Source organism: Thalassophryne amazonica, chromosome 20 (genome assembly GCF_902500255.1).
Source record: "Thalassophryne amazonica chromosome 20, fThaAma1.1, whole genome shotgun sequence".
Taxonomy (NCBI): Eukaryota; Metazoa; Chordata; class Actinopteri; order Batrachoidiformes; family Batrachoididae; genus Thalassophryne; species Thalassophryne amazonica.
This window is the reverse complement of record NC_047122.1, coordinates 38,302,016-38,322,698: the sequence shown is the minus strand read 5'-3', so window position 1 is coordinate 38,322,698 and position 20,683 is coordinate 38,302,016. Positions and strand designations below refer to the sequence as shown.

The following is a 20,683-nucleotide window of genomic DNA, read 5'->3' as shown; positions in this document are numbered from 1 at the left end:
TGTTTTAAAATCTTAATTTAATTGAACACATCCCAGCCTGTGTTTTCCAAACATGCCTGAAGATCCTCCACAGCCTCACTGCTCCACAAGTTTGCAGAGCTTTAGTTTCTGCCTGTGCGTAGGGATTAGGTGGACCATGGCATGGTCAGAGTGGCCCAGTCCAGCACGGGAGATGGCATGATAAGCATTGTTCAGTTGCGTAACAGTGATCCAGATTTCTCTCCTCTCTGGTCAGACATTTAATAAGCTGTCTGGATTTGGAGAGTTCGTGGGAGAGGTTACCTTTGTTAAAATCACAGAGTACAATAACTAAAGAGTTCGGGTTAGTCATCTCCACACACAGTATCTGGTCGGCGAGTGTGCATTGTGCCTCCTGCACGTTGGCCTGCTGTGGTATGTAAACACCAACCAGAATGAATGAGGTGGACTCAGGCCAAGTAGAACAGTTTGTAGTTAATAAAAAAAGTTTCCAGGTCAGGAGAGCAGTGCAGTTGGAACACTGTCATGTCATTACACCAGCCACCGTTGATGTCAAAACAGATTCCACCACTGCCAGCTGCAGCGCAGAGTCCAGTATCGATCCACAGAGCCACGTCTCTGTGAAGCACAAAACTGCAGATGTAGCGAAATCTCTGTTTTTCCCCACCAGTAGCTGGAGTCCGTCCATTTTATTTTGCAGAGAGCGCACGTTGGAGAGGAATATGCTTGGTAGCGCTGTGCGATGGCTGCGTCGGCGAAGCCCCACAACCGCACCGGCATGTCTACCCCTCTTCTGGCGTTTCAGTGCATGGGCCAGGGTGAGGGCACCTTTGGCCAAGATGCCCAGTAAATCCACTGAAGACATGAGAAAAACGGGAAACAAATCCGCTGGCGTTGTTCCCCTGATCTTCATGAGCTCTGTGTGGGTGAAAGAGATCCGAGAACTGTTGCAAATCACAAAAGTAACATACAAAAACAAGCTAAAGAGTGCACACTACAACACAGAGGCATACGCGGTGCCAACTTAGCAATACATTTACTTTAAAGAAACTGCAGCAACTGGAAAAGTGAGAAATCAGAGGAAGTCTACAGTAGAATGTGATCACTATATGCAGTTTAATGTGGTAATGCTGCACAGTTCAAACTGTCACCATTATTTCAGTTAGTCTGTCTGCTTATCTAACACATGGTCATGTTTTGTTATTTGCACCTTCTGCTCTTTGGTTCCCCTTTCTCAGCTTTCTGTGCCGTTTTTCTCCTTCCAGGTGACGTTCACAAAACGAAAGTTTGGCTTGATGAAGAAAGCCTATGAGCTGAGCGTGCTATGTGACTGTGAGATTGCCCTGATCATCTTTAATCATGCTAACAAGCTCTTCCAGTATGCTAGTACTGACATGGACAAGGTCCTGCTCAAATACACTGAGTACAACGAGCCTCACGAGAGCCGGACTAATGCAGATATCATAGAGGTAAAGAAGTCATGTACCCAGGGTTTTGAACAGTTATTTTTAAAAAAAGTCCTTTTCCAACATTTTTATAATTACAGTAATAATTCAGATGGTTGACAGATGGTAGCAGAGCATAATGAAATTATAAACCAAAGAATCAATTCAAAATTCTGTGTTGTTGACACTAACTAATCCAAAATCAATCTATACCAGTGGTTTTCAAATTGTGGGCCGTGCTCCCCTGGGGGGCGCCAGAGTTCTTCGGGGGGGTGGTGCAAAAAAATAACTGTAAACACTGTTAACAAAAAAGGAGGGAAAAAGAAAACATTGTTAGCTAACATGCCAGAAGCAAAAGGAGAATTTTTTAGTGCGCAAATCTACCAGTGAGAAGACAGAGTTTGGGGCAACCAAAAAGAAGAAAGTAGAGGATGATCTTCATTTTCTCTTCTCCATAGTGCATCCCCGCATCAGCCGCCTGTGCGTGTCAAAGACCCAGACTCATTGCTCGCACTAAACAAGAGGTGACACTAGATGAGAGACTAAATATGTATAAAAGTTTAATTAATATTATTATGTTAAAATGTTAGTTATTAGGGATGTGAATCGTACAACAACTCACGATTCAATTCGATTCTTGGGGTGACGATTCGATTCAGAATCGATTTTCAATTGAAAGAGCTCTGAGAAATAGTTATTACTTAAAAAATGTTTAAGAAAATGCAGCTTTACAAGGTTAATCAAGTGATTCGAGATGTAAATTTACTCATCTGCTTTACTCGTTCAGAGTTGGCTGGCAGTTTAGTGAAGCGCTGGTCAGTAGTCGGCAGAGACCGCTGCTCTACTTCTTTTAGCTCCGGGTGATGACGTAGCGTGGGCTTGCAAAGTGTTTCCGAAGTACTTGGCGTTCATTTTGCAGATTTTGCACACTGCATAAGTCATGTCAAGCTCCTTCTTACGCAGCAAATAATAAAATCCAAAATGCGCTCAAACATTTGCCTTCAGCAAAGACGGTGCTGACTGAATTAGCTCTTCGCCCGCCATGCTAAGCTGCAGCTCACGAATGTTTGAAGCACGCCAGACCCTCCCCTCGTGGGGATGCTGTAGTACGGAAGCCGTTGCCTGACAAACGCACGCAGCGAGTAAGCAAGAAAATGTTTTAAAAAATGCTTTTTAGAAATCGATTCTTGGACATTTTGGATCGATTCAGAATCTTAATAAATAAGAATCGCCATTCGGACATTAATCGATTTTCTTTCTCTCTCTCTCATAGAAGAATAGAAAGTTTTTAAAAACATGTTTAAAATGTTTGAAAATGGTATAAAATGTGTGAAGAATAGAAAATTCTTAAAAATATGTTTAAATTGTTTACAAAGGCTGTAAAATGTGTAAATGCGCAGACAGCTACTTAAACACATAAATATATTTAAAATGTGTTCAAGATGTGTAAAAGAATAAAAAGAAACACACGAAGATGTTGAAATTGTGTGTGTGTGGGGGGGGGGGGGGGGGGGGCTATTCATTTGTTCTCTGAGGGACGCTCACTCTCCCACACTTTAAAAACCCCTGATCTGTACAAAAGGTTGGTGTTGACACTCTCATGACTTTAAAGCTCAGTGTATGTTTTTGTTTTGTTTTCTCTCTCTCATCTGGTAAAATTGTGACTGGTCCTACAGAAGCTAAACACACCAGGACCAGTGAGAATTGAGGGGGCAAATAACTTAAGAAGTCACTCAACAGCTGTGGTGTATCCTGGCTAGCAGGTGGTTTTACAACAACTGGCAGCATTCCCTCTAGGCTTATGGGGTTTCCCCAGAATAACAATAAAAATGAATAAAGTCCGTCCCCTAGGCTGCTCCCTTGTTTTCACTCTGGATCGCCATAGCAGATCCAAGGTGGGCCTGCACGTTGATTTTTGCACAGTTTTTACACCGGATGCCCTTCCTGATGCACCTCCACATTTCATGGAGAAATGTGACACGGGTGGGGTTTGAACCTGGAACCTTCTGCACTGAAACCACACGCACTAACCACGTGGCCTGCTCATTACTGTCAGTCCCGTAAATGTGTGTCGTAGTTGCATTACTAGTTATGCAAAATGTAATATTAAAAAAGTTACATAGTCCTTTTTTACCACCATTAACTCTGTGACTTTGTCTTTTGTAGACATTGAGGAAGAAAGGATTCAATGGCTGTGACAGTCCAGAGCCTGATGGTGAAGACTCTATTGACCAAAGTCCTTTAAATGATGACAAGTTTCGTAAAACTACAGAGGACTTGGATGTTCTGTTTAAACGTTATGGAGTAAGTCACCAAACCCATAATTGACCAAAGAATCTTTCTGTACTTTTTGACAAAATACCAAGTGATGTCTTTCCCTCTTACTTCTACATTTTTGTGCATTTGTTATCATTATGCATCAGTATCAGTTAAAAACATAGCAATAACTATGCAACTAATTTGAGATTTATCATTACCTTTGATTTGTAGGGCAAATTTTAACTAGTTAAGGAGATTAAAACTATTTTCTAGTTCCAGTGATTTGTATGGGATTGCGTTCATTCAAACTACCATTGAAGCACTGGAAATATTTGATGCATAGGGCTTTACAAAATATTGACATTGAATGGACATCAACTTTAGCTGCAAGAACAACAATTTAATTTTTTGTAGTTTCAGCTAATTGTCAAAAAATTCTAAATTGTATCACCTTACAGTAACTGCATTGCTTCTAAGTTCAATAAAATAAGTGTTTGTTGGTCATAGCTTTCTGCCACGGGGGAAAAAAAGCCCCATATAGACATTAGGCCTTAGTCAACATATCTTTCATGGAGTAGCTGATTTTACCACAGTATCATGGTACTTGTATATCAGAATAAGATACGATTCGATACAGGTTCCAAGTTACATTTATCTTGTTATGCAACACACACTCCTAAAACTATTTTGTTTTATTGATCACAGGTGTGTTATCTTTTGTTGCTTTGAGCTTCTACTTTAGGACTGTGTTTTCAATTTTTTTTTTTTCTAAAATGTTGACACTTGTTCATTAAAGGAAATGCTCTTTTGTCAACACAAAGAATGTGAGAGAGGTGATACAGTTTTAAAGTATTTGACATTTATGGATGTACTCACTGCTGTTGTTTGTTACTTTATATGCTGATAATACTTGGTTGTATGTTCCAGTTAAATCAGTTATAGTACACTGATGCATATTAAAGGCAGAGAAATTCACTGATAAAATACAGCTGGAAAGATAGACTGTGCTATAAACTAAAGATTATTGGGCATCAATGAAAATAAGGAGCTTTTACAACTGAAATATCCACCTCTGAAAGTTGGCATTTAAGCAGAATTGATTCATCATCGACGATTTCATAAACGCTGCCATTGACACAATTTTAACCAATCACAAAAAATCCCCCAGATCGCTTGTGGAACTGCTGTGACGTAGCATGGGCACAGAAAACTGCACATCACACTACACTACCTACAGACAGATCTGCATTCCCAGACTTAACCTAATTCTGTTGGAGTTTTCACACATTTGTGGCACCATAGACACTCGTTCGCCTGCTTCAGCCATGTATGATCACAGCATTTACATTGACACCAATGCGTGTTGCCCATCCATTGTACCTCCTCAGCTTCAGGATCTGATGAGCTTGCTGCTTCTTCTAATTCATCACGAGAATCATCTTCCCCTGGCCTTGGTTCAAACTCATACAGCTGTAAGCCACCAGAATCTACGAGGAATTCGTACTCGTTGGCTTCTGATTCGCTATCTGACGCCATGTTGTTTGCGGATGTTGATTGCTTTGCCCCTTCTATATGAAGAGCGATACTGGCGGAGTTTTGAACCTCTGTGCCCATGTGACGTCACACATCGCTGTTATAGCAGATGGCATGGCAGCCTGCTGGTGGCTTTAGACGAGCCATACAAAAAATGTTCATACCTTTAACATAAATGATCACACATGCCTACAACTTTCATATGGGCTCTCAATATCATAATCTACCAACCCATTCATAAATTATGTTAACTTTTCCATTCCTTTAAAAAACCTAAATACAGGAAAAATGGAATCGATGCTGCCCTTGTGGTGGAATTCTTAAAAAATTTAGACTGGAAGAAATTTGCGAAATTTATCAGTGGGAATATGGTGACCATCTGGTAGAGGCATTGTGGTTTATATAGTTGGAACAAAGTCAGATAGTCAAAGAAGTCAACTTAAATTGACTTAGGAGATTGTAGTTGGGCTGCATAATATGTCAGTGCATGAGTTTACATAAGGCTGTAATCACAAATTGTACAATAAGCGCTCGGTGTGAAATTCTGTCTTCATATTTTGTAGCAGTCTACGGCTCCGCCTCCAACATTCTCCATGCCAGTTACAGTCCAAGCATCCAATCAAAGCACACTGCAATTCAGTAACCCTGGCAACGCACTGGTAACTACCTCCTATGTAACATCGTCTTCGCTGTCAATACCCACCTGTTGTCACCACAGCAACAGTCTCTTCAGAGAAATACGGTGTCTCCGGGGTTGCCACAGCGACCAGCTAGTGCAGGTGAGTGGAATTTGTGATTTTGTTGTTTGAGTTTGACATGCTTTAAAACATCTATAGACTAACAAATGCCAGGGCAATAGCAAGCCACAAGTCTGTCTCTTCCTGGGCTGTTTAAGGATATTTTTTGATAAAGCTTTGCTTGTCCTAAGAATAAATGTCATATTTACAGTAGCTTCCATATGGAATTTAACCACTATTCTATAAAATCTGTCCCCTGCTTTGACTTCACATTTTATCCTTGTAGTTAGTCACAGTATGTAGTTGCCATATAAGGCATGCAAATTATTAGTAGATCTATTTAGATTCCAGCCAGTCTGCATAAATGTAAGAGTTGTCTTCCAGGACTGTCATTTATGTCATGGTAAAGGTAGCTAATTTGTACATGCACAGGATTCAGCATGAAACGCTGTGAAAATATTAATGAACACCAGTTAGTGAGGCAGACAAACTGGGGAAAAAAAAAAAGAAGAAACTGTTGTGAACTCAACATTGTATATATAATTCAGTCATGTGGGAGCTGTTCACATTCTTTTGCTCTGAACTAATTGGGCACCGCAGTCCCATTTGAGGGCGGGCGCTAAAGGGGCAAAATATGATGCATAAAACTGGTTAATTCGATGTAATATTATTGTTTGAAGACGTTCATCCAGTTGCTTTGCAGATTAAGAAAAATGGCAATTTTAGAGGGCATACTTCCACAAGAGCACTAATTACCACAATTACCTCCAGGAACCAATGGAGGCAGGATTTAAACTTGGGTCCATATTAGTCTTTGTGACATCATAATAGGCTGTTGGAGAAAATACATGAAGGCTTGGACACATCAGTGGTGGTAGGGGCCCAAGGGGGTTTCTAGCCTTTCAACTGTATACCTCCCCACTCTGGTGACTCCTCCCCGAGTGATCAACGCTACTTGTGTCCAAGTAGCATTAGTCCACGACTTATCTCTCCTGATCCACAGCCATCATGAAGCTTTCTCTGTGGCTTCTGAAGTTCTGCTGATGTCTTGTACAAGAGAAGTCATCGGCTTTGGACATTTATATTATATATGGACAAGTCTAACAGATATAGACTTGAGAACATCTGCAGGTTTTAGCTTGCATATTAAAGTATGCAACCGTTTCCTACTACAGTGTTGTTTGATCAAAGCAAAAAAAGAGAGCATGCAACCAGTGACTGGTATAAAAACCAATTGAAATTGAACTTGCATCATATAAGCTGAGGAACATGTTGACAAAAAAGGTGGGCTACCCTAGAGTTATAGCTGCACTTGCAAATACAGCAGGGTTACAAAGTAATCTGTGTGAAGTTTGTTCAGATAAGAATGAAAATGATAGTTGTTTTTTTTTTGTTTTTTTACAGCAAGACCCCACTCTGTGACTGGCCCCATTTGCATTCATAGTTCACAGGTCTAATCCCAGAAAGAACTACAGTTTATATCAAAGTGTCTTTGACCAAGTGTAGCTAAACCCCTGTTAGCTCTTGTATGGTGCGTCAGCCAGGAGCCTTAAAATTTGAATAACTACATTCCAACTAATATGCCTAATCTGGGTTTTGACAGAGTGGTAAATATTTCTATTCTGTATGCGATCTGCAGTGCATCCAGAAAGTATTCACAGCACTTCACTTTTTTCACATTTTGTTATGTTACAGCCTTATTCCAAAATGGATGAAATCCAAAAAATCTACACACAATACCCCATAATAACAATGTGAAAAATTTGTTTTGAGATCTTTGCAAATTTATTCAAAATAACAATTAAAAAAACCTAAAGGCATCTTAACTCTTACACAAATTTGATTCCTGCACTGGCATGCAGTCTGGCGTGCCAGTGAGTAAACTTGTAAACTGCGCCTGAACTGTGCACAGCTGCAAGCCAGTACCCAAAGAAAACTTTGAAATGTTCAAAACATCTGGCATACATTAATTTTATGAATTAGATGCCAACATTGTGCAACCTATTCGAAAACACTTTGTGTCACTGCAAGTCAATGCATGTCATTGCTGCAGCGCATCTGAATGAGATGCTACATCTATAATAAACAGAATTTACAGCTACATTATCTAACACATAAGAATGACAATGCAACTATTTGACCAATACATTACAATATAAATTTTATAAATAATTACCTTTGAGATGATTCCAAATGCGTTCTCCACTGCACAACACACATGAGAGAGGCTGCAGATAATTTCTCTGTGATTCTGGGAGCAATGACAAATGGTTTCATCAGCCAAGTTCTGAGAGCAAATGCGTTTTCAGCAACAAAATTATTTTATATAACGTGGTGTCAAACGGGACAAAGCAGGTCACATTGGCACGACGAATTGTGCAGCAGTGTGGGTATCAAATTCATACGTGTCCAGATGCTAAATAAATCACGTGTACATAAGTATTCATAGCCTTTGGCCATGAATCTCAAAATTTTGCTCAAGTGCATCCTGTTTCCACTGATCATCCTTGAGATGTTTAGTTACAGCTAGTGGCGGGCACAGTTTCACTAATCCGCTAATTAGCGAAGTTAACTGTTTTGTTAGCGGATTAGGTTTTCGGCTAACTTTGAAAACCATTACCGGACTAATTAGCTTCCGCTAAATTTTGTTCCACTATCTGTTAGTCTGCTAATTTTTTGCTCGTAACGTGAATAAAGCTTAAGTCACAAATGCTTGTAAACTCTGAAATCATACATGTTAGTTCCTGTCTGTTGTGTGTCTGCAGCAGTCAGGTCACTGTGAAGAGCTCAGCCTTCCGTTCAGAAAGGTGAGAGCACTCTCTTCACTGTGCCTTCACAGCACGGTGGCAGAAGACTTCAAATGCAAGGCACTTTTCACTCATGGTGACAACATAACTCTTCACCAAAACTAACTGCACTACTTGAACTACAAAAACGCAACAAATCTGTAACACTAGCAACAATGCTAAACCAACATGAGCCACAATAAAAAAAAAACAAATCCTGAACTCCCATAATGCATTGCAGCACAATCATTCACAGCCCGGCGATCGCTACAATATTCATAAACCGTTAACGGAGCTGCATTCATAAACACAAAGTAAATGCATGAAAAATAAATAAAAATAAAATCCTAAACACGGTCATCATCTTTATAAAAGCAGTAAATCGCAGTATCAATAGTCACAGTTTATTGCTGTATAAACACAGGAATGGCTCACCCGTGTTGTGTTCAATGTGACTGGTAAAATCTACACCTCATCCGTCGCATTGAGCTTCCCCTCCGAAGAAAACCGTAAGTTTTGTCTTTACATAAGAATACAGCAATAAGTGTGTTTTCACTTAAAAAAGTAAAGATTTGCATGTACACACTGTCTTTAAAGCAGTCAATGTGCAGTGCATTATGGGAGTTCTGGGTTTGGAGTTCATTGTTATTGTGGTATATGTTGGTTTAGCAGTGTTGTTAGTGTTATAGATTTGTTGTGGTGTTGCAGTTCAATTAGTGTTGTCCATTTGGTGAAGAATTATGTTGTCACCATCAGTGAAAAGTGCCTTGCGTTTGACGTCTTCTGCCACCCTCTGTGTTGTGTGTGAAAAGTAAATAACACTTTTTTGCAGCAGCTGGCAGGGTGCATAAAGACAAAAGCTCTGGCTTGTTCTTCCATGCAGCTTGTCACACTATATAATATAGAGATAAACGGTGTCTTCTTTTGACAAAAATGCTGACAGTGTTTGGGGTTTTATTTTTTATTGATTTATTTTTCGTGTGTTCATTTTGGGTTTGTGATCGCCCTTGAATTTGCTCAGAAGCCCCTGCCGTGCTTAAACTCGAAACTGGCTTATCAGTAGCCGACAGTGTACCGAGTCAGTACGAAAGTTAGCGGTTACTGTAACTTTCCCTAAATTTTTTCAGCGGTTTATCAGTTTAGGGTTATCAAAGCTAATTTTTCAGTTAGCTGTGCCCACCACTGTTAGCTTAATTGAAGTCCTGTCTGTGGTAAATTCAGTTGATTGGACATGATTTGGAAAAGCACACAGCTGTCTACATATAATGTCCCACAGTTGACAGAACATGTCAGAGCACAAACCAAGCATGAAGTCAAAGGAATTGTCTGTAGACCTCTGAGACAGGATGGTCTCAAGGCACAAATCTGGGGAAGGGTACAGAAACCTTTCTGCTATTTTGAAGGTCCCATTGAGCACAGTGGCGTCCATCATCCATAAATGGAAGAAGTTCGGATTCACCAGGACTCTTCCTAGAGCTGGCTGTCCATCTAAATGGAGCGATGGGGGAGAAGGGCCTTAGTCAGGGAGGTGACCAAGAACCCGATGGTCGCTCTGTCAGAGCTCCAGCATTCCTCTGTGGATAGAGAATGTTCCAAAGGCACAACCATCTCTGCAGTAATCCACCAACCAGACCTGTATGGTAGCGTGCCCAGATGGAAGACAGTTCTTAGTAAAAGGCACATGACAGCTCAACTGGAGTTTATCCAAAAGCACCTGAAGGACTCTGACCATGAGAAACAAAATTCTCTGGTCTGATGAGACAACTACTGAACTCTTTGGTGTGATTACCAGGCGTCATGTTTGAAAGAAATCAGGCACCATCCTACAGTGAAGCATGGGATGTTTTTCAGCGTCATGAACTGGTAGACTAGTCGGAATAGAGGGAAAGACTGTAGCAATGTACAGAGACATCCTAGATGAAAACCTGTTCTAGAGAGCCCTTGACCTCTGACTGGGGCGATGGTTCATTTTTCAGCAGGACCATAACCCTAAGCACACAGCCAAGATATTAAAGGAGTGGCTTCATTCAGTTTCCATGCCGCTTACCATCAAATCTCTCTCTTTGTCCCTCCTTGTTTCTTCACTTCTTGGAGCTCAAACAACACTTTGTAGTAAAAAAAAAAAATATATATTATTTTACTGTGTAATCTTCTTTTACATCTGTCCATATTGAGTACCATATTTTCTGCACTGTAAATTGCACCAGGAGGTTGGCTTGAGACCTGAGGATCCTCACAAACACCATTAGCAATCAGAAGCTAATAAGCTTTTTAAATTTATTATAATGGGCACAAGGAACTTCAGTACATGGCTTCTTTTTGGCCACTGATTAGACAATCATAGGTGAGTTTAAATGCGCAGTGTGATTAAATATTTGAAAACTCAGTGCATTTATTTTTAACACAAACCCGGCATTAGCAGTCAGAAGCTAATGAGCTGATCAGTGCTACTGAACGAGGCACAAAACGCAAGTAAACTGCTTCTTGTCACCACTGAACAGATAGTTGAAGGTATGGTAAATTTGCAGTGTAATTAAATGTTTGAAAGTAAAATCTCTATTTAGAACACAAACTCCTTAGATTTGGCTTGTTGACTTGCTCTTCTTGTTGTTTCATACAGTCCAAACGTGTTCTGAGAAGTATGAAATATTCTTTGCTTCGCTGCTTTTCAGAATTGGCAAATTCGCTTCTTAACTCCTCAAAGCCATTAAAATATGTCAGTCGTGAGTCACCTTTGTGTGGATTAAAGTCACTAACTGGGGCCTTTGTTGTGAGAAAGAAACGAGAATCATCCTCTCTGCAGAGTCAAGTTAGAAAGATAGTCTGGTCGGAATTGATAACTTCAAAGCCGTTTAAATCAAATGACAGCTCTTTACAAACGTCGTAATACAAACAATAGACTGCAATCGATCAAAACTTTTTTTTTTCCCCCCCAAAATGAGACGTCTTGTGCTGACGTGCAGCCGGCTGAGCTCAGCTCAGAGGTATGGAGTGGCATTCATGCCAAAATGTCTGAAAGGAAATGGTTTTGACAAAAAGTAAAGATTTTGTTTATTTCTATTTATGTCCAGAGATCAAGGATCCAGTGCCCAATTTCATATTTAAGACTCAATAAAATGTTGTCAACATAGAAAACCTGTAAAACCTACTTATAGTACACAGAAAATTCAAAAAGGTATCGATAAGGGAACTGACAAGGAATCGAAGCGATAAGCGGAATCGATAATGGCATCAATATCGATAAAATCTTATCAATACCCATCCCTAAGCTTGTCACATGTGTAATATGCTCTTAGATTTGTCCATATTGAGCACCGTATTTTCCAGATCATAAGTCACAACTGGTGCATTAGATGCAATTAATTTTTTTTTAGAACTATAAATATTATATGTATAGTCTCATTTAGAAGAGTGAAATAAATAAAAATGAAAAGTCAATTTAAATCAATGAAAGTATTTAAATCAAAAACATAAAAAAAAATCATGACTTTTTAGGGAAAAAAAGTAGGGTTTTTTTTGTAACCAACCCTGGATTCTGTGTAATAATGCAGTATATATCATCGGGAAGTTGGAAATGGTACTTGGTAACATGATGACTGTTACAGATTCAACTGAAAACAAGTGTTATCAGTTCCAGCAGCGTATTCTTGTGTAAAATGAATCATAAAGATATGGTGCATCTGTAAAGTATTCACAGCGCTTCACTTTTTCCATGTTTTGTTATCTTACAGCTTTATTCCAAAATGGGTTAATTCATTTTTTCCCCTCAAAGTTCTACTACAACACCCAATAATGACAACTTGAATTTTTTTTTTCAAAATTTTTGCAAATTTATTAAAAACAAAAAACTAAGAAATTACATGTACGTAAGTATTCACACCCTTTGCTCTTTACTTTACTGATGCACCTTTGGCAGCAATTACAGCCTTAAGTCTTCTTGATGCCACAAACTTGGCACACCTATGTTTGGGCAGTTGTGGCCATTCTTCTTTGCAGCACCTCTCAAGCTACATTAGGTTGGATGGGGTGCTTCAGTGCACAGCCATTTTCAGATCTCTCCAGAGATGTTCAATCAATTCAGGTCTGGGCTCTGGCTGGGCCACTCAAGGACATTCACAGAGTTGTCCTGAAGCCACTCCTTTGATATCTTCACTGTGTGCCTCGGGTCATTGTCCTGCTGTACATTGCTGCATTCATCTTTCCCTCAATCCTGACTAGTCTCCCAGTTTCTTCTGCTGAAAACATCTTCACAGCATAATGCTGCCACCACCATGCTTCACTGAAGGGATGGTGCCTGGTTTCCTTCAAAGATGAAGCATGAAGCATTCACACCAAAGAGTCCACACTTTGTCTCATCAAACCAGAGAATTTTGCTTCTCGTGGTCTGAGAGTGCTTCAGGTGCCTTTTGGCAAACTTCAGACGGGCTGCCTTAGGCTTTTTACTAAGGAGTGGCTTCCGTATGGCCACTTCACCATGCAGGCCTGATTGGTGAATTACTGCAGAGATGGTTTTTCTTCTGAAAGGTTCTCCTCTCTCCACAGAGGAATGCTGGAGCTCTAACAGTGACCATCAGGTTCTTGGTCGCCTTCCTGACTGAGGCTCTTCACCCCTGATAGCTCAGTTTAGACAGGCGGTCAGCTCTAGGAAGAGTCCCGGTGGGTCCGAACTTCTTCTATTTATGGATGATGGAGGACAGTGTGCTCATTGGGACCTTCAAAGCAGCAGAAATGTTTCTGTACCCTAACCCCAGTATTGTGCCTTGAAACAATCCTGTCTCAGAGGTCTACAGACAATTCCTGAGACTTTATGCTTGGTTTGTGCTCTGACATGCACTGTCAACAGTGGGGCCTTGTACGTAGACAGGTGTGTGCCTTGCCAAATCATGTCCAGTCAAACCAGTTTAACCCAGGTGGACTTCACTTAAGCTGTAGAAACATCTCAAGGATGATCGGTGGAAATAGGATGCACATGAGCTCAATTTTGAGCTTCATGGCAAAAGCTGAGAATTTATTTTTTTAAATAAATTTGCAGGGGGCATCTTTTCCGGATGCCCCTGGACGCCTCGCTGGAGAGGTGTTCCGGGCACGTCCCATTGGGAGGAGGTCCCGGGGAAGACCCAGGACATGCTGGAGGGACTACATCTCTCGGCTGGCTTGGGAACGCCTTGGGGTTCCCCCGAAGGAGCTGGGGGAGGTGTGTGTGGATCAGGAGGTCTGGGCGGCTTTGCTTGAGCTGCTGCCCTCGCGACCCGACTCCGGATAAAGCGGAAGAAAATGGATGGATGGATGGATGGATGGATGGATAAATTTGCAAAAATCTCAGAACTTTTTTCACATTGTTATTATGGGGCATTGTATATAGAATTTTAAGGAAGAAAATTAATTTCATCCATTTTGGAATAAGGCTGTAACATAACAAAATGTGGAAAAAGTGAAGTGCTGTGAACACTTTCTGGATGCACTGCATCAATATTTTGTCCTTGTCTTGATTTATTTTTTTCCCCCCTTTCCTTCTTTTCTTCTTGTTAGGTGTAAAGTTCATGTAGAGTCCCAAGACTGAATGGGTGCAAACTTAACCACGTCTACTTCCCGGCAGTTCATATTGCGCTATAAAGGCCATCCTAAACCCTGTGTCTCAGAGCTGGGGATAGTCAAACCCAGCTGCAAGTCATATTTGAGTCTCTGACCATTTATATCAAGGCTTTTGGCACACACATTTCTTTGGCTAATGCATTATCTTCTAAAGGTCACTGCCAGTAATTATGCTACTTCAAAACAGGCAAATGCCTACCATGAGCTTGATTGCGATCCCGTTCATCACAAGAATATTCAAGCGTTGCTTAGCTATCCCTTAGATTATTCAAATAATTTGTATGCTCCTCCCCACGTGTCCTCTTGAAATAATGAGGCAAACCTTGTCCAGCTACATTTCATTTATTCACCACTATTATAGCGTTCGGTCTAGTGCTTTTTGAAGCATCTTCAGGTTTTCTTGCCAACAGTGTCTTTTCTGTTTCTTTGTATTTCACATAGCTAGCTTAGCTTGGTTGCAGTGCATGTTTGAGCCCAGCGGTGACCTCATTACCTTGGTACCCAATCAGTCCTCTGGCCAGCTCCTAATTGAGCCATCAGCGCCTTAAGGGGGAAGAGGAGGGATGAATATGTCAATTACAGTAATGAGGGGCAGTCAGGGAAAGTGAGGCTATACAGAAGCTTTGCAGTGTAGCTCTGTTCTGGTCATTTCAAGGCAAATCAAAATTAATATTGTACCATATCAGTGGCAGAGTTGGTGGCCTCGACGTAATCAAGCATTTTTAATTTATTTTCTTTTTTCTCTCTGTGATTATGGCATAATTGTAGATCTTGTGGAAATTGTTTTGTGCTAGTGCCCTACAGTTACACCTGATGAGTGAATGATCCATGATACAGTTCAGCACACACATGACTACAAATTAATGTACAAAATGCACCATTTTAGCCCTCATGTATGCTCTGTCCTTTGAGTATCAGGTGAGTTTTGAAAGTTAGCCTGATTAATTGCTAATCTGTATTGATTTGACAGTCATGAGCTTTTAATTCTTTAGAAGAATTAAGAGTTTCATATTCATCTGTAAGGTGAATGCAGAACAGCTGTTACCAAACAATTTCCTTGAAGGTTTTGGCTGCTTTTATAATGGGTTGAATTCTATTTTAATTTAATTCTGGGGAAGTAACCTGCATTGGACTGGTGTCCCATCCCGCTTCAGGTCCCGTGTAGGACTTACTTTCTTCATTCCCCCTGCCATCATCACGAATGTTTATCCGTTGTCCACATAAGCAAAAACAAGAACAAAAAACAACTCCGCTGTGTATTGTATCATATACGTCAAATATATTTGTGCTTTGTGAAACTATGGTATTGGCATTAATCGTGTTGTAATCTCTGCTGAATTTCACCCTCTGATTTGTTCTCATGCTGGCTATTCTCTGTTTAAATAAGGTTTTTGGAGGCCTGTGTGCACTCCATTGGAGATGTCATTTTTTCCGTCTGGCCTAACAGCAATCCCACAGGAAAGTGGGATGTGGAAGGTCAAGACTGGAGGGAAAAATTTAACACAATTGCCACAGAGTTGAGATTACTTGGAGAAAACAGGCATAAGGATTTGGGGATAACGATGATCCTATTAGATTGAACATATAATGGGTTTACGAAACAGAAAGTATAACCTTTTAAAAATGTATTAAAGTGGTGAATGCTGATGCGCACCATTTTAAAAGCTGCTTTTCTGTCACTTACTTTTTGTTGGCTTTAATTGCACATTTTAGTGTCACTTTCATTACACAGAGGTGCTGGGTTAAATGAAAGATTGAGATCCATTTGGTCGACTAGTATGGCTTTTTCAGGTTTGATACGGATTATTAATGTAGGAGATGGATAAGTGATACTTACCTTCAGTAAAAAAGGTCTCAAAATTGTGAAAAAATTTAGAACACCACAAACTGTTAACACAAAACTTTCTTGCGGCATATGTTTAATTCAGTGAGCCTTTCAACATGACCTTCACACAAAAAGGGGAGGGACCTGTAAGCAGCATTATTATAAATTTGAACATTAAATATAGCAGATGCTGCTCCAGTCTGCACGCTGCTACCTTCTTTTAATGGTATGTCTGAACACATAAGAAAACACACACTCATCTTCAACCGCTTAGTCCAATCAAGCGTCGCAGGGGCTGGAGCCTATCCCAGCAGTCATAGAGCTCGAGGTGGGGTACACCCAGGACAGGACACCAGTCTGTCGCAGTCATAAGAAAACAGTGATTCATATTTCATACAGGTGGTGTGGGTAATTTTGTCCAATGGTGGGCCCTTCTCAGACATCAGAGGGCCAATGCAAAGCAGAACAAAATAAAACAAGATTTGTATTTTTTTTTTTATTAATCTGTTGTAAAAGCTGAAACTTGAGCAATTTAAGCTTGTTAAATATAATTCAAATTACTTATTTTATATCATATTTCATGTCATTTGATGTTATGCAAAGGTCATAAATAATTTAAAAGGTTAAAATCACATTAATATTAGATGGACATAGTATTGCTGCCTTCTTGAAAACTTGCATACAGCAGTTTTAATCTTGAGCAGAGAGTGACTGTTTTTGCAGAGTGACAATGTGAAGTGTAAACTTTTTTTATTACCCAATTTTGAATTGGATTGCATATCATGTCACTCACATTGAATAAAGTTACTTGCTCTGTAAATTTTTATTTTTTTAATTTTGTGTTTTCAACGTCATACCGTCACACCAGACAGCATTGACTTGATGTCATCTCCTAAAACATCACTCTGTACAGATGTAGAATCATCATAGGCAGCATTGCTATTCCACCAACATTCCATCTGTGAAATTCATATAAAATATAAACTTTGTAATTACAGTAGCTTCATTGCCTAATCATTGCCTCCTCCGGCAGTGGCAGTAAGGCAGACTGATCATATGGGGACAGCAGTTCACAAATGTGGATTGGCAAATTTTAGGTTAATATTTTTTTTAAAAAGGCAAGTTATCATGGTGGATCAAATATGAATCACTGAAGTGTAGTAACTGCAGGTGTATCCAAGCCAAAGTAGTGTGTTTTTAAAACGAAAGTCTTATTACTAAATATGCTTTAGAAATGACAGATAACCATAAAAATATTGAATATTAGCTCGGATAATCGGCCAGGCCGATAATAGTCAGCCCCTAATTTGTAGTCAGTGTCTCATTTTCACTTCTGGAGTGGTATTTTCCACTTTAAAAAGTTCTTGAATTCATCTAATCTACTTTGACAGACGGGCGGGTGCAGGGAAGCTGCCGATGCATTGTTCATAAGTATGAGGTCTATTAGATAAGAAACCGACACTTTAATTTTTTTTTTAACTATATGGATTTGAATGACGTGCGATTACGCCAATCATGCTTGAACCCTCGTGCGCATGCGTGAGTTTTTTCACGCGTGTCGGTGACGTCATTTCCCTGTGGGCAGGCCTTGATTGAGATGTGGTCCCGCCCTCTCGGCTGAATTCCTTTGTTTCACACGCTGCTCGAGACGGCGCACGTTGCTTTATCAAAAATTTTTTCTGGACCTGTGAGGAATATCCGAGTGGACACTATTCGAGAAATTTAGCTGGTCTTCGTTGAAAAGTTTAACGGCTGATGAGAGATTATGGGGTGTTCTGTCGCTGTAAGGACTTCCCACGGAGCGGGACGTCGCGCAGCGCTTCCAGGTGCCGTCGTCGGCCTGTTTCAACCTGAAAACATCCTAATTTAAGGCTTAATTCACCCAGGACGTCGTGAGAGAACAGAGAAGATTCAGAAGAGGCCGGCATGAGGACTTTATGCGGACATTCCACTGTTTAAGGACATTTTTTAATGAAAGACGCGCGCGCAAATTCGCCGAGTCGTTTCCGTGACGACTCAGCGAATCTGTGTGCGCCGCGACAGGAAACACCTCCGTGTTGAAAACCATTTGTAAAATTCAGGCGGCTTTTGATGGCTTTCAACAAGTAACTGAGAAATTGTTTAACAGCTTGGGCATGTTCCAACTTGCCCGTTTAAGGTTTCCAACGGAGGTGTTTTTCCTGTCGCGACCCCCCCGCGGTCGGGTCCGGCCCGACATGCGACTCTGCCCGCACGTTCTTTTATTACAAAATGTCCGTTAACAATGAAATGTCCGAATAAACTCCTCATGCCGACTTCTTCTGAAAGTTCTCTGACGACTTACTGGGTCAACAGAGCCTGAAATGTGGAAGTTTTCAACTTGAAACGGCGAGACGCTGCAGCCTCGAAGCGCAGATCGCCGTCAGGCGCCGTGGGCCGTCCTTACGGCGACACTACCAGACCAAAATCTCTCATCAGCCGTTAAAATTTTTACCGAAAACCAGCTGAATTTATCGAATGGTGTCCTCTCAGTTGTGCTTTACAGTTTTGAAAAAATTTTGATCAAACAAAGTAGCAGTCTCTGAGCTATTCCTAAACAATGAAAAAATCGACGAGCGTGGGCGACTCCTCACTCAAAGACTGCCCACAGGCGAATGACGTAACCGACAGGCGTGAAAAACTCTTGCATGCCCACAAGGGTTCAAGCATGTCTGATGTAATCACACGTGATTCAAATCCATATGGTTTTTGAAAAAATAATAAGGTCGAATACTTTTCTAATAGACCTCGTACATGATATTTCTTACATTTTAGTTGAGCTTCAACTATTTTGTGTATAAAATTGTAATCCACTGATTTCTTTATTGTAATTGCCAGGGCTGTGAAACCTCGTCGTGGGGGGGGGGGGGGTGTTGTACTCTTTAAAAGTGATCGTAACTGAGTTTTTAAAATGCTTATCGCAAAGCGTTCTTTTTTATCGACATCATGCAGTTTTATAAGTCCGCGGACACTGATCTGTGTGTTACAGATACAATCAGTTTCCTCGGATCCGCAGAGTTTCGAGGAGAATAAATGCCACTCAAGCCTGCTGTTACGACAGTTGTCGTAAAGCGGGGCTGGTTGGTTGCTGCGGTGACACTGTGTGGGCTCCTGTGCGAAGCTTAGCTAAAAGTAGCATGTGGACGTCGCAAACTTTTAGAACTTTCAAGTTTTTAAAAGAAGAATTTTGCAGCATGTCCTGTGGTCACGGAGCGACTCAGACAGAGAAGATGGTGAGAAAGACGGTTTGAAAAGTGTGATAAGGACAAGAATCCATGGAATTGTTACTGGCTTCATGAACACCCTAAGGATAAACGGAAAAAATGAACTGGTAACGAATTTTTTTTCTCTCTCTCTGGAAAAATAAACATTGTGCTGTTCAAACAGGATTTCAAAAAGATTATGTGCCTTTTTTTCGTTCATTAATCTCGACTTTCTCTCCTTGAAAAAAAGACGTAGCTTTGAATGAATTTAGGCTACATGAATTTACACAACAATGTAAGTTAGTTTTTATTAATGGTGACTTTTTCCATGGGAAAAAAGACTGTGGCTTTGAGTGGATTTACAGGAATTTACACAAGAATATGTGGCTTTTTTACTATAATGTATGTTATTGATATTTTTACCCTGATTTTTTAAATATTCTACAATCTTTAGCTGTGGTTTTGACATGGTTTAACAGTATTTTCAGGTCTTCATGAATTTCATGTAGTTTAATTGTTCTGAGTTAATGCATCATTTGGTTACAATTAAAAGGAAAATCATTCCAGGTCCTACTTCCATGTCATATTCTGCTTATTTCAACGTGATCATTGACAGGTCAAATGAAAGGTTGAATCTAGGATCATTTAAATATGCACTAATTTTGAGATTTGTTCTTCCAGGAGATGTTGAAAATGTATCAGTAGATGAAAATTTATTTTTGTTTCTGGGGCCCCACAAGGCCCTAGACCCCGGCTCCTGGGGAGCTGTGCCCCCCAGACCCCCTGAGAATTTTCCTCGGATTTTCCAATTTTCATTTCACAGCCCTGAATTGCAATCTATTAAGTCAAAGTGATGTATTAGGGGTTTTATGAATTTTTATTTTTGTGTCACCATGAAGAAGTGTTTTATGAGACTGTAATTTGTAAATCAGTAACTTGCATCATATAGTCTAAATTTTAGGTAAAGAATCAATTGTATAGTTACATTAATTCAAAAACAGTTTTGCCATTGAAATGACCTTTGTTGCCTGGTACCCAAACACTTCACAATACCTTTAATTGTCTGTGCCCCCTACCATCATAATCAGACAGCATTGTTGTCACCCTTATTTTTGAGTGAACTGCACTGAGTGGCATGATTGGACCATTTAATTTTTTTCCCTCATATTGTGTAGCTTCCATTTTACTGAATATTTGACCTCTGCTTGTCTGTCACAAGGATATAATTGATAGAAAGTCCCCTCTTAAAGGATGTTAATTGTGATTATCTTGCATCATGAGCCATTTTCTTCAGTGTAAGCCTGTG

At 40.2% G+C, this 20,683-nt stretch overlaps 1 protein-coding gene across 1 annotated transcript in view; it reads left to right on the top strand.

The window, feature by feature from the left end:
- The window catches only part of LOC117502465 (myocyte-specific enhancer factor 2D homolog), a 73,852-nt gene that overhangs the window by 21,363 nt on the left and 31,806 nt on the right, over positions 1–20,683 (top strand). Inside the window, exons 3-4 of the mRNA XM_034161520.1 lie at positions 1,245–1,448; positions 3,591–3,728. Coding sequence (XP_034017411.1) covers positions 1,245–1,448; positions 3,591–3,728 — 342 coding nt within the window. The remainder of the gene's footprint in view (positions 1–1,244; positions 1,449–3,590; positions 3,729–20,683) is intronic.